The following is a 23,591-nucleotide window of genomic DNA, read 5'->3' as shown; positions in this document are numbered from 1 at the left end:
TCGGGCTGATCTGGTCCAAGCTCTTTGACATTAAGTTTTTCCACCATAGTTCTCCTCTCGAACGGATACTGGAGGAGACCGAACTGAATTCAGTGGCTGCTGAGATCCGGTATCCATGTTGTAGGCGCACTGGCGTCCATGTCTACGTCTGCGTCACGACCGTCAAAACGTGCTGGAGTCGAGACTCTCCAAGTTCTACCGAACATCAACGAAAGCCTTGGCGGTAGCTCTATCGCCCATCATGCTTCTGAAACGTTCTGAAACAACGTCGACGCTGATTGGATACATTCCCATTCCTACCCTTTGATTTTCTTGTCAGCAATTGGACAACTGGTCTCATCCTGTTTGGGCGATTGAAAAACAGCACACAGCCTCCACCACTCGGCAGAGACCGGCAGAGATCGGCAGAGATCGGCAGAGACCGGCAGAGACCAATATAGATATACATATATGATTTATTTTTGTTACAAAACACACAATTAACTTAGAATATGTGATTATTGTTAATTTTATTTATTTATTTTTTAAAATAAAAATTAAAAACACAGGGGAAACTGGGAGGGCGGCGCCCTATCGCCCTCTACTGGCCAGCCGCCACTGCATACCTCTAAGACCAAATTTTAGGGTGCTCCACATTGTGTTAACCAGCAAAATGTCCCCACAATGTAAAAATGTCCACACACCAGTGGCGGTTTTACCATTAGGCATATGTCGGCGGCCGCATGGGGCCCCCTTATGTTGGGGGGGGCCCCTAGCCCTGACTGCTGGCACCCCTCTGTTAATGCCACAATGAACTATTGCTTTAGGATGCCGATTCACAAACTGGAAGTGATTGGTAGTCATTCCACTCCAATCCAGTTGGTGGCAGTAATGCACCAAATTGTTGTTTGCCAAGTGCTGTAAGACCACAAATAAGAAGATGAAGAGAAAGCAGAAAAAGAAGAAGAGAGACGGGAGCGTTCGTAACAAACTCAAAGCGATAGTCAAAACATTAAACATGAAAAGGAGTTATCCTATAGTGGCTCCAGTAAGAGAAAGAAACAGCATGCTTTAAAAAAGCTTTTATATTCACTTCCAAAAGTGACATCATTTTTCAATGTAAACATAAAAAGGAAGCAGAAAAGGAAAGACAATGGAAAATATTTAAAGGGAGAAAAACATAGACCAAAATGGAAAATAGAAATAAAAAGAAAGGCAAAAGCACAGGAGCACTGACAGGAAGAAGAAAGCAGAGCAAATATTGAAGGCGCTCAAAGGGAGAGAAAGACAGGGAAAAAGAGGAGGACTAATAAAAAGTGAAAATAACTCATGTCAGAAGAGGGTGGAGTTTCGCAAATCCAGTTAAAGATAAGATTGTCGAAAATTTAGTGTAAGGGGCCCATGTCTGTGTTCGCATTGGGTCCCCAAATTGCTAAATCTGCCAGGTTAAAGTTAAAATTTATCCACTTAAACCCATGAATTCAAGCACACACACACACACACACACACACACACACACAAAAGCACCACGGAGGGAGGGTTGGTGTGTGTTTAGGGAGTGTCCCGTCCCGTTACAGAGCCAGACTGCGGCTCTTCGCTCTGCTCTGCCGGCGACTCGAGACCTCTCTTCTCCTGCTGCAGCCCGGTCGTCTCCCCGCTGCTCGTCCAGGTCCACACCGGTCCGTCCACAGCCTCCACATTCAGGTAAAACCTGCATCTGCAGAAGGTTTACTCTTTAAATTGAACTGGAGATTAACCAAATCTGGATTTAACACCGCGTCTAGTCTGACGAGTCAACCTGGAAAAAAAAGAAAAAAAAAAACGTCCTGGCGGAATAAAACCCAAACCCAGAAAAGAAATGATCCGCACTGTTTTTCCCAATGTTATTATATTATTTTTTTGGAAGACAACTAAAAAAAAATTTCCTTTACCGGAAGTTTCCTAATATGGATAATCAGTGAGACGCGGCAACCAACTAACCAAATAAATAAATAAATAAACTAAGTCTAAAATAAATGTTAAAAACACCTAAAGAGTGCACACTGATAAATCACTCTACACATCCTCACATCCTATGGTTGTCATGGTTACAGCCAGCTGTTTTGAGGAAGTTGACATCCTCTGAGTCAAACGATGAGCTGTTGTTTCTGTTTCCACAAATGGCATCAGACATTTCTGCTTTAAGTGTAGCCATGTCAGTACTGTCAGAAAAATACAATCCCTAAAAATCTGACCTCCTCCCTTGCAGGTTTTACTTCTCTGCAGACCCATGCACCCATGTGTGAGCGTTTATCTGCAGAACTTTTTTCATAATTATGGCCCACTTCAGCTAGTTTCCAGTAGCTGTTGAAAACCAATGACTTTTGATGGCAGGTGATCTTTTTTGCATGTTTGCAGAATACCTCATGCACCACAGGACAGACTTAAACTACACTCTCAAAGGTGACCTTTACCAAATACCTACTACAAAATAACGTTTAGACTCTTCCTAATTCAAGATGGCCACTGCAGCAAACACAAAAATGGCTTCAACCCAGTGAAACAAGCTGACAGTTAATCCAACTTTCACAAACCTCACATGATCTAAGTATTTTTTGTTTTGTTTTGATTTTGTGCAGCTGATGTTTGGCATTGCAGCTTATTTTAAAAATGCACCAAATTTCTTTCAAATTTAAATGATGGGCATACAGGCTATAGTTATTTGCTAATAAAGCACAAGCTGTGTCGGTTTCTTCTGAAAATCAGGGACATACATAACCAAATATTACAGATTTGCAGTAACTTATTACATCTTCACCAGAAATCCAGCAGCATGATTCTAGCCTAGTAAAAAAAAAACACCACACCCCTTTACATATATATATATATATATATATATATATATATATATATATATATATATATATATATATATACATGGTTAACGGTCAGCTGCCTGGACGTAAAGACAGCTCTCCACTGACTGCAGGTACTTTTGCTAAGCTGAGATCTGTGTTTCTATGCTTTGTTTTATTATTTCAGTCAAAAGAAGAAGTTAGAAACTGCCTTCTCATTCTCAGAGCTGTTTACAGCTACATGATTCCCAAAAGGCCCCTCTGTGATTTCAGAGAGGTTGTTTGTATTGTCTTAAATTCTCATTTTAATTGGGTAAACAGATTTCAAGTGAGCGGTTTGTTTATTCCACGCAGAGAATTGTCTGATATGTCCCAGTCAAGCTGAGACAAGAGACTCAGCGTGGCATGCATGGAGAAAATGAGTCATCAGAAAGCCCTCTGCTTCTAAAGGAGGTGGTGGGGGAAGGAAACAGAGCAAACACGCTGTTTAAGCCCTCATATCCAGATTTTACATTCATGTTAGATTTTTTTTTCTGAATTGATGCAGAAGAATGCCTAACATTTATTTTCCTGACTTATAAATCTGCATTTGCTGCACAGTGAATTGATTTTGCAGAGGCCTCGCCGGGAGGGAGGCAGACAACAGAGGCTGGTGAAACATGGGGGATGGGACCAAAAATGTGAAGTTCGAGAAGCATGTTGTGTTTGTCAGCTGAGGAAAGAGGTGGCGAGTGGGCCTGTAGATGCACAGTCAGGAGAAGAGAGCCGCAGGGCTGCAGACATACTACCTCTGACAGATAATCATGTGATCTGATCTATTTATGCCTGCAACAACATGGTTTCTGATCCAAACAAACAGGCTCTTCTTCACTCAAGTTACCCAATCCGGAGCTATGTACAGGGTATTTTATTTGCATCTTCGCTTGTGAGAGGTTTTGATGCTATTCTGATGTTTCAGAATGCATGTTTTACCTTCAGGGCTGTAATTTCAAACTAACCTTAACATGTTTGACGTTCACCAGGCTCTGAGATGAAGCTTATAAACTGTTCTAAATTAACAAAAATGAAGTAAATGTTATTGATTTATTTGCTGCTGCTTGGTTACACAGAGCTGTTTTAGTATCTCATAATTATGGTTCAGGGTCTTTTGATCTTTAGCTTTTAAGAGGATCCAGCTGCCCGACTTAGGAGCTTTTGGAATATTTTATTTTATGGAAAGGTTTGTCGACATTTGTATAATGTTAGGTTTGCCTTTCACTAAAGATAGTTTGGTTCAACTTTCCAGGTGGTTAGATTCTGAATCTGAGAATAACAACTTGCCTGGTAAAGTTTCAATGCAGCAAAAAAGAAATAAATTTAAAAAAAAAAAATATATATATATATATATATATTTTTTTTTTTTTTTTTTTTTAAGGAGCAATATGTCAGAATTCTACAGTCAAATAATCACAAAACAGTCTGAAGCCTAATTTATTCTTCATTTGCGTCGGGACAGAGATATGCCAACGCCATTATGCATTGACGCAAGAGCTCCAACGTGCTCGCAGAGATAAACGGAGAGATGCCCCAATTTCTAACTCACACCAATTCCTGTAAATGTGTCACCAGCACCATATTTGTCGCTTCAAAAGTCAAGAGATATTTAGTGGCAGTCACAGACAGATTGAAGAATGCCTGGTGGAAATAGTCTGAAACTATGAATGTTTATTCACCTGTGACTGAAGGAGCGCAAAGATATGCAGCTAGCATTTTTTTTTTGTGGACGGAAAAGCTGAAGAAGAAGTTTAAATTAGGCCTAATGTCTCATTCATGTTAGAAAGGTTATATTGAAACAGATTTCCTTCTACGCCAGCTATGGGATGTCAGTTTTCTCCTTAAAAAAACAAAAACAAAAGAAGGACATAGTTACTGTTTACAATCAATTTGCCTGTGAGGTTGTTGTCAAGTATGCGACGAGCTAATGCTGCTTTTCTGGCATTTGTGATTCAACACTGGCATGCAAAAAGCTCCAGAATTCTTCAACGAACTAAAGCCAGGAAACAGGAGCGACCCAGAAGTTATTTCTTGTACCTCTAAGAAGCCACTGCATCTTTTAGTTTTATTCTAATGTTGGGTAAAGAAGGCTAGAAGCTAACGTTAAGCTAACAACGCTAATGGTAATTTAAAGCAAAATGTTGGCTATAAAAATATCTGAAGCTACTTTTTTAATTACCAACTCGATATTACACTGAAATGTATGTGTGAAGTGAATAAAGAGTCAGTTAAAACGTCCAAGAGAGCTAACTCCAGCTAAAACAATGCTATCTACTTATCAACTTACTGTGTAAAGAGCTCCGGACCCCACGTGACTCTCAGTTAGTAGACGCCATATTGGCAGGCAAAAAAGGTAAACAAACACGGATCATAAACATGAACATGAACGGGATCGGCTTGGATTTTACTTCGTCGGAGTTTACTTCACACTTTAAAACCGAAGAAATCGTTTTATATAGTCAGAAATTAGATAGACTAAACATCTCTGACCCTTACGGTGCCCCTGGGATACTTTTAATAGCAATCCAAAGTGCTTTTATGTGTGATCTGACAATTGATCAACCATTGCTTGAAAATTAAATACAGCTTAGCCGGTTAATTGCTGTGATCATAAAACACGTAAACGGCAGCATGCAGAACTCAGAGACAGCGTTTTACGTGATGTTTACTTGTTACTATGAGTAATAAGACAGAAAAAGCCACGCCAAAATAAGTTTAGGAAGCCCACTAAGAAACGTAATAAAATCGTTTAAAATAAATACCATACACAGTTGAGGAAACATTGGTTTAAGTACCTGATATGAAGCCGTCGCTGCATAAGCAAAAACCTTTACTCTCGGGGTCCCACAGCTTCATTTCAGCCCGGTCACTAGTGTGTTTTATTACAATGATCCAACGTTTGCGGCGTTCCGGATCTTGGGGAATCCTGTAGATGGCTCATTCCTTATGTCGTCCGCATCTGTTCTGCATCCTGGGGCACAACAGGAATCTACCTTATTTCCCATTTGATTGAGTTTTCTGACATTAACAAATAGTCCAGCTACGGGCTTCTGCCTGCCAATATGGCACCGTTTCGATTTGAACTGTTGCATGCCGAGAGAAGTGACGTCAACTCCCGGAGCTCTATGGCTTGCCTTTGCTTATCTAGAATCTTCTGGTGCTGTTCCATAGCTGGCAACAGCCACAGCAGTGAGATAGTACCTTTTTGCTCAGAAAACTAGACAGCGGTAACCAAGTTTGACTACAGGATGTCATTCTTACAACTTGCACCTTTAAGTTTGTGATAAGGAGTTACTACAAGTAAAGCAGCATAAGGAAACTCACTGTTGCATATAATGATGGGTTAAGGACAATGCTTAGAATTAGGGCTGGTTGATATGGCCTAAAATCAATATCACAATATATTGAGGAGTTCACCATGATGACGATAAATGGACGAGAACTACAGGTATGCGCAGAAACAAAAGTTGTCCACTAGATGGGGCTGTCACATGTATTACGCTGTGACACATTTTTACATGAGTCAAGGTGGTACAGCTTCTTAAAGTGGCATGAACGTTGCCAACCTTCACACATCTTTTCATTTTTCATCAAATTTATTGACATGGGAACAATGATCTCGATAAGAGTCAGAAATTTCGATAACGATACATTTTCAATTGCCCAGCCCTACTTAGAGTGCCAAGATGGTGCAGTGCAACCACAACGTTTGTAAGTGTGGGTGTACCTACAAGCCCTGCAGTGAGACGGAACTGCATGTACAGTTGTATTATTGACGTTTTAACCTTTATGTGAGCCTAAAATAGCTTGCATGGGTTTGACCTATTTTACTTATTTTTTTACTATCTGTTATGGACCTTCTTGTGTCTATAATAAAGTGATTGATTGATTGATAAAATCTAATCTCTACTTAAAATTCTTAAACAGAATTAATGATGGTTATTATCAATAAGTCACAGGTTAAGGTTAAAGGTGAAGGGTGTCACGCGCGTGTGGCGAGGTGAGCTGAGGTGAGGCAAGGATCTACACGCGGGGAGGAAAACAGGCAGGCAGGTGAGAACTTCTAACATTGATTTATTAGAGTCACACGCTGGAACACTGAAACAATGACACGACAGGGAACACAGAACAGAAGGGGTTTAAATACAAGAGGAGCGGGAGCTATGGTGATTGGGAAACAAGAGGCAGGTGGGAGCAATTAACGGAGAACAGACAAAACCTAAGAGTAGACAGGACAGGGCGTGACAGTACACCCCCCCCCCCCCCCCCCTCAAAGGGCGGATCCCAGACGCCCACAGGAACAAGGAGCAGGGCGGGAGGAGGGGGACCCGGAGGGAGGGCCCAGAGGAACCGAGGGACCACAGGAGAGGCGGCAGGGATCAGCAGAGTCAGGCGGCCTGCGCCTGCTGCAGATGAGGAGGCGACGGGCTCTTGGAGGTCGGCGCCTGCTGCAGATGAGGAGGCGACGGGCCCTTGGAGGCCGGCGCCTGGGGCAGATGAAGAGGCGACGGGCCCTTGGAGGCCGGCGCCTGGGGCAGATGAGACGAGGACGAACCCTAGGGGGCCTGCGTCTGGGGCAGATGAGGAGGCGACAGTCCCTTGGAGGCCTGTGCCTGGGGCAGATGAGGAGGCGAGGACAGGCCCTTGGAGGCCTGTGCCTGGGGCAGATGAGGAGATGGGGACGGACCCTTGGGGGCCTGCGCCTGGGGCAGAAGAGGAGGCGACGGGCCCTGGGAAGGCGGCGCCTGCGGTAGAGGAGCCCTGCAGGCTGGGCCGGGGACACAGGCAGGACCGGCGACAAAGTCCCTGCAGGCTGGACCGGAGCGACCTTCAGAGTCACCATCAGAACCGAACACGGAGGAGACGTCAGACCAGACGCGACGTCGTCGGACGAGCCGACTTCAGGATGGCAGGCGACGTCGTCGGACAAGCCGACTTCAGGATGGGCGGCGGCGACGTCGTCGGACGAGCCGACTTCAGGAGTGGAGGCGGCGACGTCGTCAGACGAGCCGACTTCAGGAGTGGAGGCGGCGACGTCGTCAGACGAGCCGACTTCAGGAGTGGAGGCGGCGACGTCGTCAGACGAGCCGACTTCAGGGGTGGAGGCGGCGACGTCGTCAGACGAGCCGACTTCAGGAGTGGAGGCGGCGACGTCGTCAGCCGAGCCGACTTCAGGGGTGGAGGCGGCGACGTCGTCAGCCGAGCCGACTTCAGGAGTGGAGGCGGCGACGTCGTCAGGCGAGCCGACTTCAGGAGTGGAGGCGGCGACGTCGTCAGGCGAGCCGACTTCAGGAGTGGAGGCGTCGACCCTTGGAATGGAGGCGTCGACCCTTGGAATGGAGGCGTCGACCCTTGGAATGGAGGCGTCAACCCTTGGAATGGAGGCGTCGACCCTTGGAATGGAGGCGTCAACCCTTGGAATGGAGGCGTCGACCCTTGGAATGGAGGCGTCGACCCTTGGAATGGAGGCGGTGTTGACTTTCATCCGCTTCTGGTCCTCTGGCTTCTGGACCGCCGGTCCCCGATCCGCCGATCTCTGGGCTGGTAACGTCTGCTTCTGGGCCTGCACCGGACCCATCTGCTTCTGGGCTGGTACCGTCTGCTTCTGGACCCGCATTGTCTGCTTCTGGGCCGGAACCGGAACCGTCTGCTTCTGGGCCTGCACCGTCTGCTTCTGGACCCCCCCTGGAACAGGCCTTGAGTGAACGAGCAGTGCTAGTGCTGAAGACAGGGAGCGCAGAGCGTCGAGTCGGAGCTGATTAGAATGGGCGCTCTGTTGAAGCCGGACCAGCTCAGCCCGTTGACTGGCCAGTTCAGTTGGCTGGACTGTGGGTGTGGCTCCACCTCCCACAGATGACAGAGGAGCCGAGTGGACCGGAGGCGGGACAGCTGGTTCAGCCGGAGCCGCGAACAGTTCGTCCAGCTGGAGCTCAGCGAGCAGATCGTCCAGCTGGAGCCCGCGGAGTTCAGTGAGCAGATCATCTAGCTGGAGGACTTGGAGTTCGATGGTCTGACGAACCTGGGCTGTTTCAACCTGTAGACTGGCGTGCTCCGCCCACAGGGCTGCGAGCGCAGCTCCTCCTCCTGCAGACGCCGATTCGGCCGGAGACGGGACCGCTGGTCTGACCGGGGGCGTGTCCGAACTGGCTCGCCGAGCACGGCCAGCGGTGGGCTCGCAGCTCCGTCCTGAAGCGCACGGCTGCGGTGGATTCCAGCGTCTCTCCCCACGCCGTGGACCAACCCTGGGGGAGCAGAAAGCCAGCCTCGTGCCCTCGAAGCTGGAGCGATCCCGGAGCATCTCTCCCTCCAACCTCCCGTCCGGTTCCGGAAGGGCGGCGAGGAACGCCGAGGCAGAAGGTCGGGGACGCCGTCTGCGGCGAGGCGGAGCTGGAGCTGGGGAAGGAGAAGCCGGTCGATAGTCGGCGGAGAAGAACTGGAATAAATACTTCCATGGGAGGATCTCCCCGCTGGACCCTTCAGGGCGTCGTGTCATTCTGTCACGCGCGTGTGGCGAGGTGAGCTGAGGTGAGGCAAGGATCCACACACGGGGAGGAAAACAGGCAGGCAGGTGAGAACTTCTAACATTGATTTATTAGAGTCACACGCTGGAACACTGAAACAATGACACGACAGGGAACACAGAACAGAAGGGGTTTAAATACAAGAGGAGCTGGAGCTATGGTGATTGGGAAACAAGAGGCAGGTGGGAGCAATTAACGGAGAACAGACAAAATCTAAGAGTAGACAGGGGTCGTGACAAAGGGGTTTAGAACAGGCATGTCCAAAGTGCCGGCCTTGCAGTGATTTTGTATAAGCCCTAAAAGCATATTTAAAATGATTTGGACCAATTTTCTTGCATACAAATGAAAAGACCCCCCCCCCAAAAAATGTTTTTTTTTTTCAAAAAACAAAGAAAAAATAATTTTGTGGCCCACAAGGACCATTACTGTCACTGGTGCCACCCAGAGGGACCGGTGCGCCAGTGTACAGCAGGCCTCGCCTCTGTCAGTGTGCCTTGGGGGGGGGTTGAAGAACCCCAGAGGGCGCTATACAAATACAGACCATTTACCATTTTATTACTTCTACAATTTTTTCCCTCACCTTGAAAAGTTTGGACACTCCTTGTTTAGAACATGAGTTAGTGAGAGAAGTATTTTCAACACTGAAATCTCCCATAACTACAAAATACTAAACATCACTGATGCTGGTAGGAGTGGAGTATTCAACGGGGAGTCTCTCTCTCTGATTGAGCTGGTTGGGTGGATTCTGAGCCGCTTCCTTTTTTTAGGGTCAGGCGCAGATTCCTGCCATGTTTGTGGGCAGGCAGCTGCCTAGAACAATGTTCGGCTCTTGCTGCAGTCTGAACGATCGGCCGTGCAGTTTGGAGGGCAGCGGGTCCAAGCAGCGTCCCTGTGGACACCCGGAGTCTGTGTGATCCCATGTTTATGCAGTTTGGTAAAACATTAGACTGTTTGTGTGAGCTGCTCGTTAACTAATTAAGAGCGAAAGTGCTGCTAAAAGAGGCTCTATTCGGAAAGGCCAAGTTCAAATTTAAAACACTACTTTGCTTCAGAGGAGTTGTTTACAGATTACTGTGTTTACTGTCTAAACTAGCCGTTAATACGGAGCATGGAGCAAGAGGGGGGTGGAATCTGCAGTTTTTCTGGTCTGAGCTGTGCAACCTGTTAGCAGCAGGAATAAAAAATAAATTAAGTACTTCAAATTTTCATTCAAAGACCTGATTAAAGTGTTAATGGGTTCTGTTCTACTTCCAATAAACTTGTATGTGTTATTTCTTTTGTAATAGATATGTAAAACCTGCAGAAGCAACCCCCTTCTGTAGCTTAGACTCATAGTAGGAACATCATTCAGGTTTGAATGCATCTGAACTGGCATTTGCATCATTCTTTTATGGTTTCTACACCGTTGTCTCAGTTTTAGAGGCCTTCAACTGACGGAGGGTTATTCCACACACTTTCAAATTTTCAACTGTCTACACCTTTCCCATATTTGCTAACGCTTCACTTCAATAACTTCTTTACTACACAAGCTACACATCAAAACATAGGTATTTTTGCCCTCCTTCACCAGCTGTGACTCTGACTGTTGCAGGACTTACTGTTTTCTCTCAGTTCTCATCAGAGTGCAGAGGGCACACACCCTAGCTTCCATAGACAGTTTCATTAGCTCAAAAGTTTTCTTCAACTGTTAGTAAAGGGTTTACACATCAACTTCAAAAAACAGTCTAGAAACATAAAAAATGAACATGAGTGATCATTAGAGCCTTCGGTTTATAACTTACAGTTCAAGACTTTTACCAACTTTAGTTGCAGTGTTTGCTCAGCAGCTTTTTGTTGGAAGTTTAGCTTTTGGTCTGCCTCTCGATGAAGCAGCCATCTGGAGTTTTTCCCTTTTCATCAGAAAAGTTAGCTAAACCCGCCCATCTATGTAGAGCACCATGCACCTTGAATTGAGCGCCACTCAGCATTAGCCAAAAGTGTTAGCCATCCGCTTATGCCTCTATTAGCTCATCTTAAACAAGATATTTCCTGCATGGGAATCCTTGCCACTGGCCTTGGGAGGTAGGATTAACACCGTTCTGATCCAATGTCTCCAAATTTTTCTTTCTGAACCTTTTTTTTCTTTCAGATTTGGATAGTTTGCTGTCAGGTTTTATATGGCACCACAGACATCCGAGGGCATGGGTTAGGGTTAGGGGTTTTGTTTTGACTTGTTTGTTTATCTTGTTCTGTTTAACATGTTTTGAAAAGATTTATTTCCAACAAATGACACCCACTGACATACTGATGTCAATCACGCAGCACACGTTTGGTGAAATACCCAGACTGATGCAGAGTTAATGACATTTCTTATGGACAAGTGCATTCTTTTTTGATAACATAGAAATGTGAATCAACAGAGAGAGGAGCTCATGTTCTTATTGATTTATTAAATTTGAACAATTCCAGACAAATCCAATCAGGTGCTGAACTCCTATTTTAGGAATCTGAAACTTCCAGCAGGTTGCAGCACAAACACCTTCTTGAGTCCCTTGATAAGGCGCCATGTGTCTTCTAACCAGACTGGAGGTTGAAGTGTTGGGCATTAATGTGTATAAATATTTGGATGTGAGTGTGTTTATGAATGTTTGGACACTGGTGCATTATTCTCTGATTTAATACAACAATAACTGACTGACACAAACGTAAGCATAGATAACTCACTAACGGAAAGCACATTTAAGACCACTGGAGCCATGATGACTGTTTTTAGAAACTGCATAGACTAATCTGTAACACCAGGATTTCCTTATTCTTGCAAAAGAAGGAACTACCCAGCTCAGCGTGGTGATACACTCTCATGTGTATTAATAACTAACCAGAGCTTGAAACTTTATCTTTGCATCCATGACAACAGTTATGCCTCAAAGGGAGTGGCTTCATGTTTTCCAGAGCAATTGGCTCATGGGTGGGGCATCCCCTGACTGACTCCCAGAAGGGTTTTTTTTTTTAATAAATCAACTAATCCTCAGCTGTGTGACCTCTGTGCAGACAGGATGGCAGCGCACCACGTAGAGTTTGAGCGGGCCGGTCAGAACCCGGGTCTTCAGGTGTGGAGGGTGGAGAACTTTAACCTGGTGCCAGTTCCTGAAAACCTGTATGGGGGATTTTACACCGGGGACGCCTACCTCATCCTCAACACCATCAAACAGCGCTCCGGAAACCTGCAGTACGATCTCCACTTCTGGCTGGGTGAGTTCATTCAGCCAAACATTGTTCTTCCAGGAAAAATCATCAAAGTATAGAATAATCACAGAATGTGTTTCATATTATTTTCTGTTTAACTTTAAAGTGTAAATTTGTCATCTTTTAACTAGAGATGATTCCAGTTTTCCAGAGCAGCTATAGTCTCATTTGACATGCAAAGCAGAAGAGGCTCTTTAAGTTTAAAACATTCTCACCGATCACTGCTTTGCATCATCCCCTAAGTGGCAGCTCGCTCCTAAAACACAATTACTTCAACAAGAATTTGCTTTAAATGGTCTGTTTTGCCATTTTTAATAAGTGTACAATAATTAGCATTTCGGAATAACATAAAATTGCATAGCATGGTTACATTTTCTAAAGTTTTTTGCAGAGTTTGCAACATCCACTTTTTTATCAGTTATAGGTGACATATTAAGATCCTCCATGGCAATAAAAGTAGTAAAATATTATAAAACATTCAAAAAGTTCCAGTTCTGCTTTTTAAGTGCTACTTAAATTACACCCTACCAGTAAGGTGTAATAAAGCTTTACTAATCCAATTATTTATGAATAATTAGTAGAATGTGATTTCTTATCTGATTGTGTTTCATTTAAATAATAAATGTTGGTTTAAAACCTCGACATAAATCCAGGAAAGACCTTATGGAGCCAGAGTCTGGGCCTCCAGGAAGTAGAATGAAAGTCCCGCCTACATACCCGCACACACCATGGTGTTTTTAAAGCATCTATGTAGAACAGAAATGAATGTTGAACACACAACAGTAGTCAGCCTTTTGTAGAAAATATCTCATTTATATACATGGAGGGGCAGGACCTAAATGTTGTACTGCAGCCAGCCACTAGGGGGTGGTTTGGGCTATTTTGGGCTGCAGCTTGCATGTTACTCTATAGATCATACATCAGGATTCTTACCCTGCTGCCACCATCTAATTAATTTATTGATTAATAAGTGATATTTTATTGATCCACTTGAGGAAATTATTTGACCAAACCCTGAGGAGCAACTTTCAGGGTTCTTGCCTGAGGAACACATGACCTGCTGAACCCTGGGATGGAACCACTCACCTTCTGTTTATCGATACATATTGTTTTTCTAACACACACACAGAGACTTCACCACACAACATAGGTCAATACTAGGAGAATTAAATTGTACCATGTCTCTAATTTTGCTGGCACAGGGGATTTTTGCACCCAGGATGAGAGCGGCTCAGCAGCCATCTTTACAGTCCAAATGGACGATTTCCTGGGAGGAAAACCCATCCAGTACCGGGAGGTGCAAGGGCATGAGTCCAAAACCTTTCTGGGCTACTTCAAATCTGGAATCAAGTACATGGTAGGATGTCTACAGCAATATTGTGTTTGTTTTACCTTCCTTGTTATGCCTGCTGTGTGTCTGAATAGTGACAATAACTGATGCAAGCATGTCTGATTTTGGGTCACCTCGTGTTAAAATGTGACCTTTTCTTCTAGAAAGGAGGCGTGGCATCAGGGTTCAAGCATGTTGTCACCAACGAGGTGTCGGTGCAGCGGGTGCTGCAGATCAAAGGTCGTCGTGTTGTCAGGGCGACGGAGGTTGCAGTCAGCTGGGACAGCTTCAACCAGGGAGACTGCTTCATCCTGGACCTGGGAGATGTGAGTCTGATTATAAACAGATATCTGCATCCTTGCATCCTAAAAGGAAAAGCTTTCATTTGTTTTTAAGTTAATTAAGCATCTCATTAATTCTCTGCTCCTCTTCTCATTCCACAGGAGATTTATCAGTGGTGTGGCTCTCAGAGCAACCGCTTCGAGAAGCTGAAGGCTACTCAGGTCGCTAAGGGTATCCGTGACAACGAGCGCAGCGGGAGAGCCCGGGTGTATGTCTGCGATGAGGGGGTGGAGAGAGAGAAGATGCTAGAGGTGAGACCAGTGAGCCACGGAAGCGAATTAACCCACAAACTGAGACTGTTATCAAACTGTTGCTTCTGCTCACAGGTTTTAGGTCCCAAACCAGATCTGCCTCCAGGAGCTTCTGATGACATCAAGGCTGATGCTTCAAACAGAAAGAGGGCCAAACTCTACAAGGTGAGACGATGAACACTGAAGAGACAAATATGTGTCTGCAGCTATTTAGGAGCAAGTTTCAGGTCATCCATCAGGGAAGACAGTGTGGGGAGGTCAGAACAACAGGGTGTTAGACTCTAATAGGGCTCTGACTAATATCTGGGTAAAGTCCATCAGATCAGTCCTGGAGAAACTGGACACAAGCACACCTAGCTTGTTTCAGCTGATAGAGATTTTGTGCTTTTTAAGACTTCTTTTAAGTCCTTCGTTCTACAAGAGACTACGGTCGATCATTTATGCATGCTTTCAATATTCATTTGTACTCTAAACCTGGAACTTAAAAAAATCTTTAAAAATATGAAAAAACATTTCAAAATAAAAATTAAGAAGATGGCCACTTTTTATTTTGTATGTTTTAAATAACTGAAGAAAATAACAAAATGTATTTAGCCATCAGGCATTACAGTGAGGGTAAAAACCTAATTTGTGATTTAATAATCAGTTAATTTTATTCTTTAAAGGTACCATATGATGAATTTTAAACATTTGAGAACAAAAGTAGGCAGAATATATGATAAAATATCACCGTTGGCACTTTTGAGATGTCATTTATTTTAAATAAAAGCAACATGGCAATTGTCACCTATGCTGCATATCCTAAGCTGGCCAGGGGAGACAGGTTTAAGACCAGAGACTAGCTTCTGAGGGAGGAGCAGGGCCTGATGTTGGGAGGCCATTTCAGGAATTTCAAAATAAAACTCAAAATTTGCAGCTGAAACATGTAAATGCATTAATGCAGCCAAAAATGGGTTTGGGGGTATTTTTCATGAGGAAACATCAATATTACATGATAAAAACGCTTCAAAATGTGAATTTTCCATGATATGGTCCCTTTAATAATTGAAGTATTTAGTAGCTAATGTTAATATAAAAAGATCTATGATTATTCATAATTATCAAATATTCATATAAACGCAACATGACTTTTTGGTGTTTCTGCATTACTTTTGCGCTTAAGACCTGAGCTGAAGCTGAACAAACATTGACCTGAATTGTTTAGATGATCGCACATAGGTTACAGAAGAAGTGACACAAATCCATAAAGAATAACGATAATAAAGAAAAAAAAACAGGAAAACAAATTATGAATCCTGAGCCAGCATTCAAATAAATTCGTCACTTGCTACCTGCAATTCTTAAACCAGCCCCTAGAGGGCAGAAGACGTGTACAGCAGGGTCCTCGTGTCTTAAACTGACCTGTCCCTCCTGCAGGTTTCCAATGCCAGCGGAGCAATGACCATCGCACTGGTAGCAGCTGAGAACCCGTTCGCTCAGAGCGCCCTGGAGTCTGGTGACTGCTTCATCCTGGATCACGGCTCAGATGGCAAGATCTTCCTATGGAAAGGTCAGAACACGCTGGCAGATAGGATGAGCGGATGTTCACCAGTCCCAAAAAGGATGTTCTTTTTCATCAACCTTGTTGATTTAAAACAGACAAAAGCTTAGATAGTTTCACTATTTTCCTCTACAGGAAAAGATGCCAACATGGATGAACGAAAGGCGGCAATGAAAGCAGCCGACGAGTTCATCAAGAAGATGGGATACCCCAAGCAAACGTCGGTCCAGATCCTCCCGGAGATGGGCGAGACGCCGCTCTTCAAGCAGTTCTTCAAAAACTGGCGCGATAAGGATCAGACCGAAGGTCTGGGCGTGGCCTACATCGCCAACAGCATTGCCAAGATTAAGAAGGTGCCCTTCGATGCATCCAGCCTTCATGAGTCGCCCGCCATGGCGGCCCAGCATGGCATGGTGGATGATGGCAGCGGGGAGAAACAGGTGAGGTTAGATCGGTTGCCTAATTTGACGTTGTGATTATAAGCTCTCGGAAAAATGCAATATGCTCTTAAAGACAAACCCGTCTTTACGCCATTGTTAGGTGTTCACCAATCACTATGGCAACCAAGCAGAACAAGGATGGTAGCTGATGTGTAGAACTATGCATAACATGTATGACAGTTGCTTCTTTATGTCGTTCTTTTTAAACAACGATCTCTGGGATGAAGACTTGTTTTCTGGGAATCTCTGGAAGTTCTAAGATCCGACTGATGTGACATGAATCACAAACACAGCTTTGAATCATAACACCAAAGTTTGTTAAAACCTCTTTAGTAGGGAAACCTTAAGTCAAATCTTGCATTCATTACTCTGTGATCCAGTTGCGAGGGCAGGAGGTCTGTATGAAACAACTGAATACCTGCTGCTTATGGAAATCCAGCAGGCTGATAAGTCATTATTATTTATTTCCAGTTTAAGGGCGTAGAGCTGTGTTGCTGTCTGTGGGAAGAAGCTCTGTGAATATTATGACAGTTCTTGGTTTAATGGGGGATTCTCCTTAAACACAACAGATCTGGCGCATTGAGGCTTCAGATAAGGTCCTGGTGGATCCGTCCACACATGGACAGTTCTATGGAGGAGACAGTTACATCATCTTGTACAACTACAGTCATGAAGGACGTCAGGGACACATCATCTACATGTGGTGAGGAGTTTGTGACTTTGGATGAACCCTAAACCAGTGTGAAGTGTTTAAGTCTGGACTCTAATTTGTGTGTATAATATTCTTTGTTGAACAGGCAGGGAATGGACTCCAGTCAGGATGAGATCGGAGCGTCGGCGATCCTCGCTGCCCAGCTGGACGAAGAGCTGGGTGGAGGTCCTGTTCAGGTAGATCGTTCTCTTCGGCTTTGCTTTTCATGGTCTCACATTCACGTTTCCATTCATGGTATTAACGCCTGCTCTCCTGTGGCTTAGAGCATCCTTTTATGTTTTTTAATCATCTCTCTCATGGTTTCCCTTCTGCTGCTTTTTCTTTCCTCCTCGGTTGCTGGTCCTTTCTGTCCCCTCAGGTTGTTGGTGCTCCCATAACCACTCAGGTACTTCCCCTCATTTTCCCTGCTTCTGAGTGCAAACTAAGACTTTTCTAGGCTATGAACGAAAAGCCTGAGTTCAGTCAGATTTGCCATTTGAGTCAAACCCAAACAGGAAGTTCCAGGGTGGATGTTGGTGAGAAACTCCCAACAACCCTGGTGGGACACAGTCTTATAAGACTGGTAAAACTTATGACCTCAAATATCAGTCTGAAAGATACAAATTGTCCCTAAAGCTGATTAAAAAGTACATAAACACATTTTGGTGATTTTGCTACACAGCTTCTTGCTTCCACCTTGTGTCTGGAATCATAACTGCACCAGCAGTCTGTCCTGTATTAATGCGTATTTCACAAGAGCTGCTGTGTCGCAGCATCATAATGCATGGGTGTGATGTCATCAGCAACCATCTACATTTGCTCTGCTGGTGTTTGCGCACCAGGTGAGGGTGGTTCAGGGGAAGGAACCTGCCCATCTGATGAGTCTGTTCGGAGGACAGCCCATGGTGGTCTACAAGGGAGGAACATCCAGGGAGGGAGGTCAGTCGGCTCCTGCTGAGGTCCGACTCTTCCAAATCCGCTCCAACTCCACAGGACACACCAGAGCCGTGGAGGTGAGAGAACATTGCATGTTTGATGGCCAGAGGTAAAAGACGATGTTTGTCCTGTGCCTCTGTGTGTGCTTGTTAGCAAAAATAGCCCATGGACTAAAGAATGGGTTTGAGTGAAATTCTCAGAAAATAATCATACGTCTACAACTGCTCGGGTTTTTAACTCTGGTTTAAGACAGCCGTCTCAGCTGATCCACGTCAGCAAACATCAAGGTGGCTTCAGCTCAGCCACTGTCACAGTCGTCGTCTGACTGGTAGGAGTTGAGCTGTGGCGTGCGTGACTTCCCAGACGGAAGTGTGAGCGCTGGGATAAAGCCGGTGTCGGTACAGGATCTGCTCGGTTGCAGGATCGGCTCGGGGTCCTTCAACTGCCGATGACGTCAAAGTAGTTGATTGGCTGAACATGAAGCTTACAGAAGTTACGTTATCACGTTATGATTTTGATTGGTCAGAACAAATTTGCGGTCGTAGTCTTAACGGTTGTAGTCCTGTAGTCCAAAAATCAACACTTTTTGGAGAAAATATGTTTGAATTTCTAAAGGAAATGTCAAATATAAGCAAATGATAAACAGTGACCCTCAAAAGTTCATGATGTTGATGAAATGGGTCAAAATAAAATATAAGAACTTTATTGAAAGACACCAAGGAATATTCTGAGTCAAATAATGCATTTAGTTAACAACTAAGAAAATATACAGACGAGCTCCACATTAATACACACAGATATGGCTTCACATATAAGAACTGTTCTATTTTTTGTCAGTCCGATGTTGGTTTTATGCAGTTTCACATTCTTTACAAAACAAGATAATATAGTGTTTTATTAACAAATTACAATTATAAAGAAAACATTTAGGTGTTAACAAACAAGAATTTATTAACAAAACTGCTGATGTCTTTCCAAAACGTATGTGTGAAAGCCGAGTAGATTTGCAGTAATGTGACGTCATCGGCAGTCGAAGGACCCCGAGCCGATCCTGCACCGACACCGGCACGCGGTTTGATCTAGGAATACCCGAGCGCTGGCCGAAGTGGAACAGAAGTGCTAAACGGAAAGAGCACTTACTGGGTGGAGAAGACTCGCTGAGAGAACTGGCTGGTTGGTTACTCTGATTATAGGTTCGAGGAAAAAAATGACTGAGTGACGTGAAGGGGAGGCGACTTCCGTATGTAGTCGCTGTTGGTGACGTAGGTGGGGAATGATGGGAATCCCGGCGAGGGGCTGCTGGGAGTTGTGGTCCTAAGCGGATGCCGGTTGGCTGGGGGAGGATGGTCTGGAGGCTGGGACTCTGACGGTCACATCTACAGATCATGAGCTAAAATGTAAGATGTTAGTAGCCAAGAGTCACTCATACCTCAAATGCTAACAGATCGTGCGAGATAAAAAAAAAACCGATTGAAATCATGTGTCATGTTATTTTTGAGGTTTGACCAAAAACACATATAATGGTGAACCATAGAAACTTTCACCCTGGTGGCAGTGATGAAGTGCTCCATTAGCAACTTCATAGCAGAACTCCCTCAGACTTGTGTTATTTGTGGAAATAAAACATCAGCGTTGCAAGTCAGTGGTAGAGTCACATTGCTGTTATCAATCAGAGGCCAGATGTCCACATATCATAAAATAATCCTGCTTTCTGAATCTCAGCTGTGATGCAGCTCACTTCTAGTTCCTGGAAACGGTGCGCCTATGTTTTTTGCCCTCTGAGTAAGACTTATAAGGCATTCATTCCTACTAGAAACCACTGCAAATGTATTGATTAAACTAATGTAACCACTCCTTTAAGGTTAATCTGCACACCTGATTTCTCTGCAGGTTGATGCAGCGGCGTCCAACCTGAACTCCAACGATGCTTTTGTCCTCGTGACCCCCGACGGCAGCTACATGTGGGTGGGAGCGGGTGCCAGCGAAACAGAGAAGCAGGGTTCTCAGCAGCTGTGTGACATTCTGGGAGTGTCAGTCTCAGAGCTGTCCGAGGGAGGAGAAAGTGGTCAGCAAACATCATCATACCTTGTTTTCCTAATAACCAAATCAAAACTGAGGCTAGCATTAGGTTTTGTTTCAATTAGCTCCTTTTAGAATCCAACTCTGCTGGTTGATTGGGATGATCATTTGGATTTATGTCGTTTATTGTGACAGATCAGTTCTGGGAGGCTCTGGGTGGGAAGGCAGAATACCGGACCTCCACCAGGCTCAAGGACAAGATGGACGCTCACCCACCGAGACTCTTTGCTTGCTCCAACAAAACTGGAAACTTTATCGTAAGCATTTAGCAGTGACACAATTACCTCACCTGTAATGTGATATTGGCATAACCCATGAGGCACCCAGGTACAAAACTGCTATATGTTTTGGACGTGAACTATTCTCTTCTCAGATTGAGGAGGTACCTGGGGAGATGACCCAGGATGACCTCGCCACAGATGATGTTATGATCCTTGACACCTGGGAGCAGGTAACAAAAAACTGCGTCAGCTGTTCTATATTCACTCAAAACTAGTGCAAATTATTCCAAACGATGAAATTGTTCTTTTGTAATTTAGGTGTTTGTCTGGATTGGAAATGACGCCCAGGAAGAGGAGAAAGCTGAAGCCATGGCTTCTGGTGAGGACGTGTGGGGACTGGGTTGCTTTAGAAGCACCGATGATCAGGAAATGCCACTGACACTTATCTCTAATCTGTTCTCCCTCAGCTGTCCGCTACATCGAGACCGACCCAGCCAACAGAGACAGCAGGACGCCCATCGTCAAAATCAAGCAGGGCTTCGAGCCGCCCACGTTCACCGGCTGGTTCCTGGGCTGGGACCATGACTACTGGACCAGCGACCCTCTGGAGCGGGTCATGGCAGAACTGGCTTTGTGAGCTCTCAGCTGATCCACCCCTCCAGGCCCGTCTGCTGTTCTGCTAGCAACTCCTTGACTTTCTTTAGCTGCCAATACCCAGTGGGAGTTTTTAGTTTTTCTGTCTTGTGCGACGCTAGTGCCTTCACAAGTCTTTTAAACACAGCCATTAGAAAACAGGGCTTCAGAGATGAACAAGCTCTCTGTTGTTTTGCACTAAATATAGTTTAAATATAGAATTTCTGAGGAATATTCCAACTTTTATATTTTGACAATGAAACAAAGTGATACTGTTATGATTCTACAGCTCAGAAGGAACACGACTAAGGCCTTAACTTGTCCTTTGGTTTACAGTAAGCTGTTTTTTTTTTCAATGACCGTTTCAGGTGAACGATCCATTGTTTTAGTTTAAACATCACTTTTATATTTATTTTTAGCAATCAGCCTTGGCAAGAAAACTTATTCTGCGGTTTTATCTTTGAACAGTGACTGGACATGATGCTGCTTTCTAAACCAGTTCCATCTTCTGTCATACTTACTTCAATTAAACCAAATGAAACACCCGTTTCTTCTTTCTTGGATCGGAAACTCTGGTCAAACTTACTCTAAGCAGGAGAAGTTTCAAGTCCACTCATGTGAGTATCCACTCAGGAACACTGTTAACAGACATTATTAATGGAGCCCTAATATCTTGATGTTACTATGGCAACTACTGGGAACCAAAGCATCTTATTCAAAACATGAATTTGATTTTAACAATTTTTTTCCAACTAAAAGTCATCTGGGAATAATTTGAAGGAATTCTGCTTGTTTCCGTTGAATAGATTAAAAACGGGATGACCAGGTGTGCGTGGACTGATTAAAACTCTGGGATTCTAGAATAAAACCTGCCAGTGAAGTTCAGGGAGTCTGTTGTCATGGTGACAGACATCATCTCTTTCTGGAACAGAAAAGTTCCCTGTTAACCTAGATAAACCACGTTCTAGAACACTCTTCTGGAATAACCAAAGCTTTTTTTGTGGATAGCATCTTTATTTGAAGGAAAACATGAAGATTAACTCATATCCGAGCTCACCGTTCAAAACAACCAATAGGGTCAGCGAACAACATTTAGTAAATAGGACTTTTATAACAATCCTTTCAAAAACAAAAGTTGCTTTAATGAGCAACAGTGAAAATAACGTGATCCGAGCTGCTGTCTGAGGAACAAGCACAGATGTTTGGTCGGACACAGCTGGATCCATTTCTCCTTCTGAAATAAACCTTAAACATAAACTCAGACGAACAGAATCTCACAGCGGCATCAAAACACAAAAACACAACCGCTCTTATAGTTTGTAACAAAATGTAGAAAAGTTATTTGTGACAAAGTTGAAAACATCATTTATACACAGAAATACTAACAACAACCACTACTATTCACACTGATCAGCCATAAGATTATGACCACCAATGATATGGTGCCATAGAGGGCCGACTGGCACTTTGGCACCACACCAAGTAGGTGGTCATATTGTAATGGCTGCTCTGAGGTATCAAACACTTTGGTTACACAAGTACAACTAACTATAAAGTTATTTTTCAAGCAAACTGGCATACATGTTTTATAGTTCATCACAGATAAGTGGTGGGTGATTAAAACATCAATAAAAAATCTGAATAAAATGACAGAATTTCTTTAGACAGTAAAGAATCAGACCACTAGATGGCAGTAAGTTAAGGCTTTAGGCAGAAACATTTTTAGCCCCTGAAGTTTTTTCATTTGAAGAAACTGAAAATGTAGCGAGGGTGGGACAAATGAAAAGGCACAACTACGGAGTTGCTGATAAAGATTCTGTCTGTTAGCTTAATTATGGCTTTCAAGTCAAAAAATGTGAATCTGAATATTTCATAAACATAGAGAGCTTTTAAGAACTATATACAGGCTCCATCTAGACTGGTGATAGTACAGGATGAGCGAAGTCATGCTTTAATGCTGCAGATCTGCTGTTCCTATACTGTCAGTCTGAAGAGTAATACTCATAGTGATGAATGAATAATCAAATATCAGTTCATTTACTGAGTTTGTTACAACACATGTAAGAAAGCAACAGTGGCTTCTAAGCATCTTGCTACAGTTTCACAGTTAAAGCTCAGAAGTGAAGTGAATGTTAAACTAAAACTAATCAAATATGAAGTCAATATTTGGAGACATCAAGTTCCATTTTAGCAAGTTCAGCTAAAAATATTAAACGTTTCCAGAGTGGTCACAGTGGGGTCACAATACCAGGCCATCAAGGGTGTGTGTGTGTGTGTGTGTGTGTATGTGTGTGTGTGTGTGTGTGTGTGTGTGTGTGTGTGTGTGTGTGTGTGTGTGTGTGTGTGTGTGTGTGTGTGTGTGTGTGTGTGTGTGTGTGTGTGTGTCCAGAGTGGTCACAGTGGGGTCACAATACCAGGCGATCGTGTGTGTGTGTGCGTGCGTGCGTGCGTGCGTGCGTGTGTGTGTGTGTGTGTGTGTGTAAACTCTTTTCTTCTCACATACATTACTGATGAGTGTTTGGCAGACATTTCAGGG

The 23,591-nt window shown here is 44.0% G+C and overlaps 1 protein-coding gene across 2 annotated transcripts; it reads left to right on the top strand.

The window, feature by feature from the left end:
- Window positions 1–1,526: 1,526 nt before the first annotated feature.
- LOC107396188 (gelsolin) lies at window positions 1,527–21,600 on the top strand. Of its 2 annotated transcripts, XM_054744120.2 has the most exons (17): window positions 1,527–1,683; window positions 12,398–12,598; window positions 13,795–13,949; window positions 14,087–14,248; window positions 14,366–14,515; window positions 14,591–14,680; window positions 15,932–16,064; window positions 16,191–16,495; window positions 17,065–17,198; window positions 17,293–17,383; window positions 17,566–17,592; window positions 18,029–18,199; window positions 20,013–20,187; window positions 20,337–20,458; window positions 20,575–20,652; window positions 20,741–20,801; window positions 20,890–21,600. In XM_054744120.2, the coding sequence occupies exons 2-17, from the start codon at window positions 12,403–12,405 to the stop codon at window positions 21,057–21,059; spliced, it is 2,220 nt and encodes a 739-aa protein (XP_054600095.2). In that variant the 5' UTR covers window positions 1,527–1,683; window positions 12,398–12,402; the 3' UTR covers window positions 21,060–21,600. The 2 variants fall into 2 exon arrangements, with proteins under 2 accessions (XP_054600095.2, XP_015831261.3); XM_015975775.3 differs by lacking the exon at window positions 17,566–17,592.
- Window positions 21,601–23,591: the final 1,991 nt, after the last annotated feature.

This window comes from Nothobranchius furzeri, chromosome 6 (genome assembly GCF_043380555.1).
Source record: "Nothobranchius furzeri strain GRZ-AD chromosome 6, NfurGRZ-RIMD1, whole genome shotgun sequence".
NCBI lineage: Eukaryota > Metazoa > Chordata > Actinopteri > Cyprinodontiformes > Nothobranchiidae > Nothobranchius > Nothobranchius furzeri.
This window is presented reverse-complemented; position numbering and strand designations above follow the sequence as displayed.

Excerpts from the sequence above, each read along its gene's own strand:
- LOC107396188 (XM_054744120.2), top strand. The coding sequence starts at position 12,403 with ATGGCAGCGCACCACGTAGAGTTTGAGCGGGCCGGTCAGAACCCGGGT. Across the intron at positions 16,496-17,064 it reads ATGGCAGCGGGGAGAAACAG|ATCTGGCGCATTGAGGCTTC; the intron begins GTGAGGTTAGAT and ends TAAACACAACAG. Across the intron at positions 20,802-20,889 it reads AGCTGAAGCCATGGCTTCTG|CTGTCCGCTACATCGAGACC; the intron begins GTGAGGACGTGT and ends GTTCTCCCTCAG.